At 36.5% G+C, this 14,365-nt stretch overlaps 1 protein-coding gene across 1 annotated transcript in view; it reads right to left on the bottom strand.

Annotated features, from left to right (window-relative positions):
- Nucleotides 1–5,168: 5,168 nt before the first annotated feature.
- YAF2 (YY1 associated factor 2) overlaps nt 5,169–14,365 on the bottom strand; it is a 31,013-nt gene continuing 21,816 nt past the window's right edge. The window contains exon 4 of the mRNA XM_033056987.1: nt 5,169–14,315. Within this exon, the coding sequence (XP_032912878.1) occupies nt 14,078–14,315 (238 nt within the window). The 3' untranslated portion in view covers nt 5,169–14,077. The remainder of the gene's footprint in view (nt 14,316–14,365) is intronic.

Here is a 14,365-nt window from a genome sequence, read left to right as displayed (position 1 = left end):
ATAGATTTGTGTCAATACTGCCATTTATGAAGACCAGTAAGGGTTTTTCAATGCAAAGACACTTTCTTTGATGTTCACGTGCCCTTTCATACAAGCTGCAGTGTCAGCACTTGGCTATGATAGACTGCAGGGTTGGGTAAGAAGGAAGACACTGCTTTGCTGCCATGTGTTGTACATATGGTATCATCAGACTTCTTGGGGCAATGACCCTTTGCTTTTGCTGCCAGATATCACTTTTTTCCCTGCCTATTACCATTTAAGAAAAAGACTTAGTCTGGTAAAACTGCCTTCCACTCTTATTGCATCTACCCCTTCAAATTTCCTATAAAAACAAACATATAAACCCAAAAATTCTCAAAATCAACTTTTATGGGTAACCAAAATATTACCTTCCCCCATCCTTTTCCTATTTAGCCCTCATTGTTTAGCATTGTAGTGTGTTTAAGCAGGAGTGTAGTGTGTTTAAGCTCCTACTTCAAGCAGGAGCTTAAAATATTTTGCAATTATTGTTGATAATTACAATAACACCCAAGGACAACAGAAACAGGAAGAATATTTAGGACAATAGTGCACAAAATTAAGTAAGCTGCCTTGTAAACTGTTTAGGAAGTGGTGTAATACTTTGCAGATTTCCTAGTTTCTTCTAATTTGAATAAATTTCTTCATCAACATTACTTTTCAAAATTTATTTAATAGTTCCTCTCTGAACAATTTTAAGTTATTAACATTAGTCAAAATACTTCTATCATCCCTCTTAAGAAAGTTCAGATTTCATGCTCTAAATCAGTATGCATCTATATATGTAGACTTGCACAGTATTTAGTAGTTGACTACATTAAAAAAGCAGAATGAATACTTTCTAGGAGCACAAAGAAAATTTTCTTTTTATCTTTTTTTTCAATATTTGTGTGTCAAGTGCTTTTTTTTCTGTAAAGATTACTACATTTGGAGCTCCCACACATCAGTCCAGAAGGGATTCTCAATGTTGGGCATTTGTTTCTATGCATCATCTAAAATTTTCCAAAGACTGGACCTGGCAAGGGTATAATAAAGAGGAGATGGGTGACAGCCAAGACGGCTTTACTAAGTGCAAATCGTGCCTGATGAATTTGGTGACCTCCTGCAGTGGGCTTTGAATGCTGACAAATGAGGGAAGTGCAGAGATGTCATATACCTGCACTTGTGCAAAACATCTGAAACTGTCCTACACAATATCTTTGTCTCTAAACCAGTGGTTGATGAGAAGCTCAACATGACCCAGCAATGTGTGCTGGTAGCCCAGAAAGCCAAACATGTCCTGAGCTGCATGAAAGCAACGTGGCCAGCAGGGCAAGGGAGGGGATTCTGCCCCTCTACTCCACTCTCATGAGACCCCACCTCTAGTACTGCATCCAGCTCTGGGAACCCCAACATAAGAAGGACATGGACCTGCTGAGAGAGTCCAGAGGAGGGCCATGAAGATGACCAGAGGGCCTCTCCTGTGAAGACAGGCTCAGGGAGAGCTGGGCTTGTTCAACCTGGAGAGACTGTCACAGACAGTCTCTGGGGAGACTGTTACATAAAGGGGCCAACAAGAGAGCTGGAGAAGGACTTCTTGCAAGGGCATGTAATTGGTAAAACAAGGGGGAATGGCCTAAATCTGAAAGAAGGTTTCGGTTTAGGTTAGATACAAGAAAAAAAAAACTTGCTATGAAGATGTAGAATACCAGAACAAGTTGCCCAGAGAAGCTGTGGATGCCCCATCCCTAGAAGTGTTCAAGGCCGGGCTGGATGGGGCTTTGAGCAAGCTGGTCTAGTGAAAGGTGTCCCTGCCCATGGCAGGGTGGTTGGAACTAGATGACCTTTAAGGTCCCTTCCAACCCAAACCAATCTGTGATTCTTTGATTTGTGTTTAAAGTAATTTGGAAAGAGTCAAAGCAAACTTACTTATTTATGCAAATTTGTACTGTACACAAAAAACATAGAAATAAGGCAACCATGGCTGGTTTTTACTTGTTTATTTATACATAATAATACCTAAGTTTAAAAGTCCTTATTGTGTCCTGCTGTTGTTTGCTACAGCATCGGGTATCTTGAGTCCCAGTACCCAGGTCAGGGTTTTTCAATTTCTACAATATATTTTTTTATCTCTAATAGAAAAAAAAAATACAAGCAGTAACCACGTGCAACTGTAACCGCAATATGCCTTGAAAGTTCAATTTTTAAGATTAAATGTATCAAATAATCTGAAAGTAGTTATCGAAGGTATTTTTTACCTTTTCCATTTCACAGTAACAGTGCAGATTCCACACAGTGAATTTATTCTACTTGTACTATGTTATCCTATTCACTTTTTTTAAGATCCTTGAAATGAATGCATTAGCCTAGGAAATATTCAGACCACAGACAAAAAAACATTGCTTTTGGTTTTTTTTTTTCATATTTGATTTACAATTTTTATGCATTTTATTATTTCCAATCAAAAAGGGCCACATGTCTTAGAAAGCAAAACTACATCTAGCAAACAGCTAAAATGAAAAAAAAATTTACATGACAACTGCCAGCTGTCCTTATAAGTGGTAACAGAGGTATAGTAGAGTTGTCAGGTCCTTAAAAGCCATTCAGCAGTGCAAGCCAGATGATACACTGGAGCCAGTAGCTCATATTTTGAAATGCAAAAGACAACAGATGGTCATTCAGTAAGGAGGCATTTTGGAAAGTAGTCAATCAATCAAACCAGGTAGTGTTGACTGACTTTGCCAATTTATTTACCTTTTTATTTTGTTCATCTGTATCCTGGTTTTACTCCCCCTTCAAGCAGAATTTTACATGTAAACTGATGTAGAGACAATGTCAGAGATAGAGAAATAAAATCCTACTGTTTGTCTCCACATTTTTCTCTAAGGGTTGCTCAATTTTTATAAATACAAATTCAAAACCATGACTGCTTCAAAAGCAGTCAAATGTGGTAGTTTAAAGCATTTAGTACTTGAAGTATGAGGAAGAAGAGGTATGACACTAATATCACCCTCTTTACTGCTTCTTTTAACACTGAATAGAACAGCCACATCACAGACAAATGCCTAAGGTACCCAGCACTCTCACATTGGTGACAGCCTTGGTCATGCCTGAAGCTCACTGAAGTAACTACTGTGAGCAGTCAGCCTGCGCTGTGCTACCCTGTGCAGCCCTGGGGTGAGCAGACATTACACTGCCTTATCTATGGTGTCAACTGGATTGTTCTCAGACCATCCCGCTGCACGAGGGGCAGCAGAGCCAGTGAGTAGTCAGGATATTGTGCAGTGCTTCACTCTGAGCCTGAAACACCCAAAGTAATTTGAAGTTCTGCTAACTCAGGATTGTACTTATGCATAACTTAGCCTTCCTTTGCCCATCTTTAATCTGTAACTTTATAAATTTAGTTTGCACTCTTTATTTTTTTTCAGGACAAGAAAGGGTAAAATAAAATTGGACACTGTCCTAAACTATCTCCAGGCACCGGGCCCATATTTGCGGGGAATGCTGTGATCTCCCATGGCTGCCAAAACATTTGTGTGGAATTTAAGAAATTTGTTTTGATCTTCAGACACATAATTGTGTAGCAGTCTTGCCTAACGGTCAATAGCAGAAAGAAATGAATAAAAGGGTGATAGAAGGGCTTAACAAGGCTCTCCTCCTTTGAATCCCTTCTGTTCTTGCAAAAGAGATGAGTAAGTAAGACTAAATTAGACTCCTTTAATTAGTGACAATAGCCCTATTCTGGTATCTGATGCCAATTTAGTACTTCTGCTAGTACCAAATTTGGTCATTACATCAACAGTTTCCCAACACTTGCTGCCTCCATTTGAGGATTTATGCCCAATAATGGCACGGTGGCATCTAAAGCATTCTGCACCCAAGGAGGTATCAGTCCCACATTCTGCCTCCTTGGAGCAGGGATGAGGTCCCATACTCATGGCTGACACTTCAGTTACCTGCTACACCAATGGGAAACTCCGATGGTCTTTGCAAGAGAATCAGCTTCTTTCACGAATGCCTTGTAAGACCTTTGCTCATGCTGCAAAGCAACACAAATGACAAATACATAATTCAGAGAACTGAACACAGGAACCGCAGAATTGAAGATAAATTGAGAGAACCCACACAGACCATAGCTTTATAAATTGCTTCAGTAGCAAAGTACAGTTCTTACATACAATGAAATGAAGTTGTAGACAAAGACCCCTTCTCAAATTTCTTACCTCATTTGTTACCTTAATTTGCAAGCATGGATGCTTTCATACTTTCTTGCTTCAGAAGCAGTACTCCCAGGAATATCTCACCTTCCATCATAACCAAAAGCAGTAACGAATCATCTCTGCCAATAAATTAGCAGAGGCTTCTTGGCATTTTGAGATCAAATTCCAAAAGTCTGCTATTTATCCCTGAATTGCTGACTTGTATTTCTTGCACTTTCTCCTAGACAGTACAAATAATACATTCAGAAAGGGGTTCTGAACAATTTAATAATTAACCATTTTATTGTAACACACCCTAAGTATCACCAATGCCAGTCAAGATTGTAGTCCACTTACATTAGTTTTCACCAAAAATACTTCCTTGTCAGGTTGTTCACAGGCAAGTATTAATTTATTCCTGGGAAAGGCATTTCAATGTGTGTCACTATTCTAGGCATCAAAAACATCTATTGATGCGCCTCTGAAACCAACAATATGTCATCAATGTGAAATAACTATAGGGATGTAAATTTTTAAACAATTTCATTATCATTAACTCTGTAACATTTATCATTTAAAAAAATAGTCTTTCCACTGTGATTCCTTCTTCTTCTTTCTTCCCAGACACTTCCCCTCAGCTTTCCTGCCAAGCTTTCAGAATTTTAAATTGTTTAATATGGTCTTTGAACTGAGGTCAGGAAGAGGTCAGTTGGATGCAGTATCCCAATGGGTTACTATACGCTTGTCTAAACGCAATGTATGGTCATCGTTAAAGGAGTGCTAAGCAGGAATTGAACAGAGCTTACTAGACAGAAAATCTGCAACATCTCATGATGCAAATTGTTCTTTCTGACTGCTACACAGAGACCTTTTAAGTAGATCAATACACTATGATTTTCTTAGAGTACTTTTAGATTTTTTAAATTAAATTTCTGTATTTTAAAAAATTTTAAAAAATTACAACCACACAAGTTCTTTCATTCACAGAGATGTTTATTTTTGTCTTCAATGTTTGTAGGGAATACGATTTCACTACAAAAGTGTCTCAGAGAAACTCCATTCAAAGTCTAGGCTTAAGAATGAAGGGAAAATATACTTTCAGCTGTACCAGTCCTGAGCAAAGTTTAAAAAAAAAAATTAAAAAAAAATCCACTAGAGATAGGAAGCAGCACCAATTAAACCAGAGGGCCTCTTACTGATATCTGCTCATGCTTTTTTTTTCTGCTTGAGAATTGGTAAAAACTTAGGTAGGAAAAATTACTTTATTAGAATGCGCACATAAGATTCACAGTCCCAATCTCTCACCAAATACTACCCTTTCTTAAATAGTTAGAGTCTAGGGCCTCAGTTTTACTTTCCATTAAGTAGTCAGGACTGCTAACAGCAAGACTGTTGCCCCCATGGTGTAACATTTTCTCTTACTCAAAGTGGTAAATAAATATTTATTTAATATACTCCTTTTAATAAATATTTATTTCCTATCAATATCAAGTTCCTGAAAAGTTACATTGTTCTTAGAAGTATACTACTTGTAGCAGTTATAAAACTTCTGATAACATCAGGTCTCAAAACAATTCAAGTGGCTTACAATCTGTCTCGTTCCAGTGAAAGGATTTCAAGCCATTGGTAACACTCGGTACTTAATAGTTGGTTTATCCAGGACATTCAGATTCAATCTGACAAAGTAAATACTTCTAAGAGTCAGAACAGAAAAGGCACTTACTCATTTTGGGGAAGACACCTGGCAGGTAAGATTTTTATTTTCAAAATAACAAGCCCTTTTTCTAATAATAAAACCTTTAAAAAACTATCTGGATAAACATAATCCCTATGAACAAAACCAACTTAGGTACCCCTTCCCTAGAAAGGTAATACTGTCCTTGACTGAGAAACTGAGAAATGTGAAAGCATCCAAAAATACTCACAAGTTTTATTCACTTCTGTGATATTCCAGTAGACCATCACAATTGGCTAGAAGAAAAAGTCTCCTCCAAATAATGGATGTTTTACAAACTGAAAGCCTCAAAAATTTCTGGACTGTTTTTTATTAGGTATGTGTATCATCAATAAAATGTAAGATTACATTGGTTACAACCAACAACCTGTGACTTCAACCAGAGGAGTAAATCTTTTATCAAACTTCCCTGCAATTGAATCATTGCCTCAGTGATGCTCCGTGTAAGGCACTTAGTAAACTTTAAGAGCATCTGACAGTACTGTTGGTAGTTTTGATCTGTTTGTGAGGATGCTCTAACAATGCTTCAAGATTAACAGGTTAAGGTGTGGAATAATCACTGAAAACAGCCATATGAATTACTGGCCACAAAACTCTTCAGAAGCCACATCCATTCTAGTCTAGGTACTTACCACCCTTGCAACATAAAGCTATCCTTTTCTTAGCAGTCCAGGAATTAGACCCTTTAAAATTGTGTAGTAGCTAATTGTATGAGAGGAATTAATTTTGTTCCTAACTCTTTCATTAAAACTTGCGCCCTTTCAATAAATAACCTGTATGCAAGAGTGAAATTTTCATGGTATTTGCTATTTAATTCACAAAACCCTGCATCTTTATGCCAAATGTCACTCAACCAAGAATCATCAAGAATTATAAAGCAAGACACACCTCTAAGAAGCTTGCGTGTTGCCTACTTCCAATACAGCACACAGAGAAAGGAACACTAAACAGACAAAAAAGACAAAGAAGCCATTATATGGCTCTCCTAGGGACTATTCTGAAAATACATTTTCTTTGTTTTTCCTTACCCCCTCCCTTATTACTATTTTTGTTGGACTGAGGGTTTTTGAAGATGTTTTACATTTTAGAAACAGAAGCTTCCTACTTGGAATTTCTGTAGGAAAGCAGAGAAAGCACTCGTATCTGTGCATGCTCCTCAGATCTCCTTCCCCAGCGGGAACTGAAAGCATTTTACATGGCAACATTTGCCTCCATCAGCTGGAAAGAATTATGCTTATTTTGCCACATTTGGAAGCCTCTCAGCATAGAATAATACCATTTACAGAAACTTGCAGGTAATTGGCATCCCAGAATGCCAGGTACATTAGACAGAGTGCTTGAAAAGTATGAGATCAGTGTAACTAAGTTTGCTCAGCAAGAATCTGTTCAGGTAGTCAATTATATAGAAACAAAGAAACAATGATAAAATTGATATTGACCTCTAAGCTCCCACATACCATTATTCTGAATGACCACGTTGATCTTAAAGAAACCAAACTATAGTTGAACAACTGGGAACAGCAATCAAATTCCCCATTTAAAAAAGTAGGCATAATAAATTACTTCAAACTCACTGCATTCACTTATACTATAGACGTATTTAAGAGAAACAAAAGAAAAGGGAGAAGAAGGAATCAGGAATCAGAATGTGTTTCCTTCAGATGTGGGAGTAATGACAATACATGTAACCTGAAGCTATTTCCCTTGCCTAGATTAATTCATAGCTGAAGGCTGTTAGAGAGAGAGAGAGAGAGAGATGAACAGTCAGATGCCAGATTTTCCTGCTCAGAGATCTGTGCCATCAGGAACTGGCTTGACATTGAAGCATTTTTATTTGTTCTGTGCAAAGAGTCAGCTTGAAATAGATTATTCATGGATGACAGTTATATATTAGATGCATATAAATGGCAAATTAGATCTCTGTGTTCCCAAAGTGGGTATTCAGAAAGTAGAATTGGCCTGACCCCTCACTCGTCTTAACAGATGCAAAGTGATTGAACAACTCCATCCTTCTTTAGTGACAAATACCTGGGACTATCTTTGAACCAACAGAATTTGAAGTTTGTAGAATCTAGTGATTTTGGGAAGAGAGTAAAGAGCCACATTTCATTAGCCTGGGTTACATTTATTTCCTTTTTCTGCACCCTTTTTCTTCTTCATACAGAAGAGGAAAATTGCATGCACTTGGTTTGCAGTTTATCAAAAAATACTTTTCCTCAGCTATCTTCTCAATACCTACACTGTAAATTAGACCACCATTGGTCTACAGCCACATGTCTTAAAAGCTTGAGGAAGCACGTTCACTTTGCTTTAACCAAGGTTGGTATTTACACACACATGTGCTGGTTTTGGCTGGGATAGTTAATTTTCTTCATAGCAGCTCGTATGGAGTTGTGTTTTAGATTTGTGCTGGAAACAATGTTGATAACGCTGAGATCATTCAGCTGAGCAGAGGTTACACAGAGTCAAGGCCTTTTCTGCTTCTCCTACTGTCCCACCAGTGAGGCAGCAGGAGGTACCTAAGGAATTGTGAGGGGATACCTGACCCCAAGTGACCACAGGGATATCCCAGACCATTTAGTGCTGTGCTCAGCATACAGAGCTGGAGGAAGAAGGAAGAGGGAGATCTTTGGAGGGATGGTGTTTGCCTGCTCCAGTCATTGTTACCTGTGATGGAGCTCTGCTTTCCTGGGCATGCCTGAACACTGCCTGCCCTTGGGAATGGACTTTGCTTGCATGTGCAGCTTTTGCTTTACCTGTTAAATTGCCTTTATCCCAACCCAGGAGTTTTCTGACTCTTTACTCTTTGAATTCTCCCTGCCACTGCACAGAGGGAGAATCCACAAAGGGCTGTGTGGTACTTACTTGCCAACTGGGGTTAAATCATGATAGAAAACAGTGTAATCAAACACTACACTTTTCCAGGTGGCCCAGATCCTGAAAACATAGTCTTGCTCAAATAGTCCTCCGTCTGTCAAGATATGCCATACTTTCTACAAAACAATTACCATTTTGGAACTACTTTTTAGAATCTTGTTCCTGAACAATATTTTTTCTGGTGGTAATTTTCTTTTTAAACATATGGGACAAGGAATTATTAGATAAGGTTATATTTTAGTCTTTTACAAAATCCCAAGTGGGACACCAATCTCTTGTAATTATTCTTAATAATAATCATTAAGAGCTATGGAATATGCTTTTGCCTTTCATCTTCTTAAAAGTACACCTCAAACTTCCTGTGCTCATTAAACTGTCTGCTCTTAAAATCTGCCATCAGCAGACAGAGCAAGTTCATTCTGATGAATTTTGTCTGTCTCCCATAATAAAAGGGGCAAGATTAGGATCTGAATACATCAGAATGAGTCAATGGTGGTTTGTTTCTATTAATTTTTACCAACACTGTTAAATAGAGGCTATAATAAGTTCCTGCATTACTAAGTCTCTAGAATCTGAAACTAATTCATTTTTTCACTGCATTTTCTTTTACTGTTTGAATCTAGTGTTACAGCTTAGGTAGGAGGGACACACCTGGACCCCTGGGTTTCATTCACAGACATATCACTGTCTTTTGGTATAATTTCTTAGGAAAGTCGTGTAAACATCACTTGCTGTTGGATAACAGTATTTTCCAGCAAGCATGCAGTTTTCCATTGTTGTTGCACCATTTACTCTATTCTAGACAATAAGTTACAAAATTTCTACAGACCACTAAATTGTAATTAACGTATGAAGTACTTTTCCAATTAGAAGTAAACTCCTGTTAATTCTTGTTAAAACATGGGTTCTTCAGATGCCAAGCTAAACTCAATCTCTGACTGTTGTCTTATACAAGTTTTATAAGTCTCTTTAACAGTTTATCCTCTTTTAAAAACTTTGACAGCACAAAAGAAAGCCATCTGATTTTCTACAGTTTGACTGCTTTTACTGTACAGTTTTTACTAGTTTGAAGTTATAACCTTTTAAACTGAGACTGCTCTGACATAAGCTGGGGCATAATTTCAAGTTAGGAAAACCCCTGAGAGCTCAAACTGTGTTTCCAGCACACTCAAATCTTAACACTGAAATAGAAGTACGCATTTTCAAAATGCCATATTTGACTGACTAGTCCACTAGCCAAAACCAGCATTAACTTGTTATCTATTCTTATTCCTGAGTAAGCACAGGCTAAATTTACTACAAGTATAGCACTTGCTGTTGCCTTTGGAGAAATTAAATGTTAATGCCTTTCTATTTCCCTAATATTTCGGATTTTGAATGAAGTATACCCAGACTCCCTAAAGGGAGCAGGGTCAAATAAAGGCATGTCACAGAAAAAAACCCCAAACAGATACAGTTAAAGAACCCTGGATAGAAGTACACAATACACAGTTCCATACCAAATCAATCCTGTTAACAAAGTAAAATCAATCAGCAAAACATAGGAAATTGTCAGGCTTTTGAGACAGGAGAGGAAAAACGTAAAGAATTTAAGATGCAAGATATGAAGTTTAGAAGACCTACCTAAACACTACAGTGAACCAATAGAACAAATTCTAGAAAGCACTGTCTTGCATGGCTACTTGAAAATGTGCTATTCATAATATCAAAAAATGTAAAGTGCACAAATTATAAAATCAAACCTTTTTGAGATTTTACAATCTATGCCCCAAAACATCAAATATCTAGATAAACATGTAATAGGTTGAAACTTCAATAATAGTCTTAATTATTGACTCTTAATACCAAGAATCCTAAATTTTTAAATGTAATTTATTTCTTACTACCTCCTTTGTTGGAATCAAGATTTTTATACAGTATAATTCAGCCTGCTACTGAGCAGAAGAATTTTTGTTTATCTCCAATACATAGATTTAAATTCATAAAAAAAAGAGATCAGTCAACTGTATATTTGTTCTTTTTCTTATACCACCTACAATTAATGGCAAAATTAGGAAGCTAAGAAACTGAATTACTGTACACTTTATCAATGAACTATTTATACTTAATTTTCCCCCATTTCTCCCCCCTTTTCCTTTCTGAAACCAGACAATCAATCAGCACATAAAGGAACTCATTTACATGGAACACTATCACACTTGTCTTTGTGGGGCCACCATTTCATGAACATCCCAGGATGTATGGCTGTTGAAGACTGGTGCATATATAGATTTAACAAATAACAGTTCTTATGCAGAGAGCAATCACAGAGAAAAATAGCTAATCAGAACACATTACAACATTAAATTTTCACTTTTTATAAATGGAGTAAAGATGCTTTTAAATATATTTACAGTTAGAAAAAAGGACTTAGGATTACTACAAGTCAAAAGTATTTAGAAATTATGAAAGTAAAGTTCATTTAAATTATATCATGAACAGAGCAAAATGCAGTATTTTGCTTAGAATTTGTCTACTCTGCTGTCAATATTGTCATACACCTGTAATCACCAACAGGCAAAAACTTAACTTTGCTTAATGCTAAAACAAGCATCATTGCAATGAAACTCTGGCAACCTAATAGTTCAGCTAAAACCACCACAGCTTTAAAGATCCTAGATGACTTCTGTAGCACCTGCAATAGAAATTGCTCTTCAATGTCGTGTTCCATAAAGAACAGAGAGACTTTTTGCATTCTTTTTGGTAACCGTACTTGTATCACATTTTTGAGATTATTCTCTAGAGACAGTTGAATCATAGTAAAAACCACTCCATTCTGCCTTTCAAACCAAATGGCTACTTAATTCTGAAGATAGAGTGCTTTTGTTGGCAGTGCTAGGTGGTTTATTCACATTAACTTAAATAAAAATACATCTCCCATTTAGTGAATTATTGGTAATAGATTATTTCTTTGCAAGGAATTCTGAAATGTGTTAGCATTCATTACATCTCAAATTAGAAACACATTTCATAAAACTTCTTGCAATGAGATTCACTATCCTTAAACTGCTTACTTTAAACAGTTTCAGCTCTTGTAATCCATTATATCAGTATATTCTGCAAACAGTCCCACCTAAAAATAAAATATAAAAATAATAAAGTTGAGAAGCGTGTATTTTTCTTTTAAAAACTAGTGCATGTTATTCTGAACACTAGCCCGGCCCCAAAAACACTTAAGAACCTTAAAAAGCATTGTTTTACAGATACTAAATTTGGCCAGGTAACAGCAATGAATAGACATCCTACTTAGTAAGATAAAGCAGAATACATAATAAACAGGTCAGTAGTTATCCATCTGAAATAGCCTATAATTAACATTTGTTGTCTAAAAAGTTTAAACAGCAACACCAAGGAATGAGGTATGTATGTTCTCAGATATCACATCAGACTCTCATTTTATGCAACTAACTGTATTTCACAACTAGCATCTTACAAAATAGAACAGTACCATTGTGCCTGTAGAAGTACTGCATTAAAAACAGAAAAATACATTACTACAAGAAACCACCAAACATCACAATTGTTAGGGGCTACAAAAAATCCAATGTTTTAAGCTGTTCAGAAGACATATCATATGTGGGTAATAATTTGGGGCTGGATTCACCACCAAGAAGGTCCATCCAATTTTCACATAGGCTGAAAAATATATTTACTTTGAATGAAAATGAAAAGGCTCACAGGAGTGTAAGTGCCCTATGTCACTAAAAGGAGCTAAATGAACTTCTGTGATGAACCAGAATATATAATTTAAAATCTATACATGAATTGTATGCATGTATCAAAACACTTATTGGTTGTAAACAAAAATGCAAAATCTGTATTCACAAAAATATTTTATTGGTAATTTTACATAATACCAGATGGTATTGTAAATAGTTCTGCTCTTTATCAGTATATTGCTAAGTGCATAAATGTTGACCGCTTATGCCATAAAGTAGGATACTGAGTCTTTTTCAAATGATTTATGACATAATATATTCTAATAGGCCAATTCAATATTAAAGAAATTGATTCAAGAAGAAAAAAAAAATATTTCCTTATTCTTGTGCAACATGTGATATTCCTGTACTGAAATAAGAAAAATCTGGGGCAAGGAAACAGCACTAAGCAGAAATGATAACTGCAGTTCTGTTCTTTTTAAAGCTTTTTCAAACTTTCATATTTCCAAATAGTTTTTGCCAAATGCATCACCATCTGAGGTTCAGTATTTGTTACACAACACAAAATACCAGTGTACAGCGACAATGCAGTACTTTACCTGAATTGCAAGGTTAACTAATCAATGCTTAGAACGTTTTCTATTTTGCTTGTAAACATTACAATAAGTGTTTTAAGTGTCAAAAAATATTGGTAAAACCATCAACATAATTCAGTAACAGTAATCTAGTAAAATGTGTCAAACATTGGCAAAAATCCATACAAATGTTTTCTTTAATAACATTTTTCCTATTTAACCACACCAAGTACCAGCAGGTGTTTTTAAGATAATTATTATGAAAATTCTGTTGCAGCAATAATTGATTAAGTTGATCTTTGACTTGCATACATATAACTATGTTTCACAATTCTCAAATAATACATATTTAGGCAGCTTGAACTATGTTATAAAAATTTAAATTCAGTACATGCCAATAGTAGAGACTCCAAGAGTTGTGTTAGAATTCACTAAACTAAAAGTGAAAATGGACATACCAATAACACTGCATTATGAACATTCAAACCACATTTTCATGGCACCCTTATGCACGTAGATTAAAAAGTTGGTCTGAAGATGCTTCATAAGCATTTGTAGATAGCATTTAAATTACTATAGAATCACAGAATAAGCTGAGTTGGAAGGGACCCAAAAGGATCATTGAGTCCAAATTCTGGCCCTGCACAAGACAGCCCCAAGAGTCACATCATGGTGCCTGACAGCATTGTCCAAATACTTTTTGAACTCTGTCAGGCTGGTGCTGCGACCACTTCCCTGGGGAGCCTGTACCAGTGCCCAACCACCCTCTGGATAAGAAACCTTTTGTGGCATCTAACCTAAACCTCCCCTGACTCAGCTTCATGCTGTTACTGTTTCTATCACTGCACTTTTTTTTCTTTTTTTAAAAACCGCATTATGTTCCAGGCAACGTATCAATTATGCATGACTAATCTGTCATGAAAATGTGGTAACAGGTGACAGAACTTATGTATTTGCATGTTTTGAAGAGACTAAAGAAACTGGAAGAAATAAACTTTAATGAGATTCCCCGTTCAGTGATGATGCTTCTCCTCTGGGTGAAGATGACCTGGACATTCCCCTCTCTGTGTTGTCAGAGCTAGAACCACTCTGACTGTGTTGATCTGCAGAAGCAGCACTGGAAGCAGGTGGTGACTTAGTTTTCTCCTTAAAGTCTGTAATAATGACTGTCAGATCTCCAACGGTAACTTCCAAATGCTGAGCACTACTTCGATCCACATTTTTCAACCTTGGCCTAAATAAAGCAAATAATCATATTAAAAGCACACACACCATCTTATTATC

This window comes from Catharus ustulatus, chromosome 4 (assembly GCF_009819885.2).
Source record: "Catharus ustulatus isolate bCatUst1 chromosome 4, bCatUst1.pri.v2, whole genome shotgun sequence".
Lineage (NCBI taxonomy): Eukaryota > Metazoa > Chordata > Aves > Passeriformes > Turdidae > Catharus > Catharus ustulatus.
Note: the sequence above shows the minus strand (reverse complement) of the source record. Positions and strands in the feature narration are given on the sequence as shown.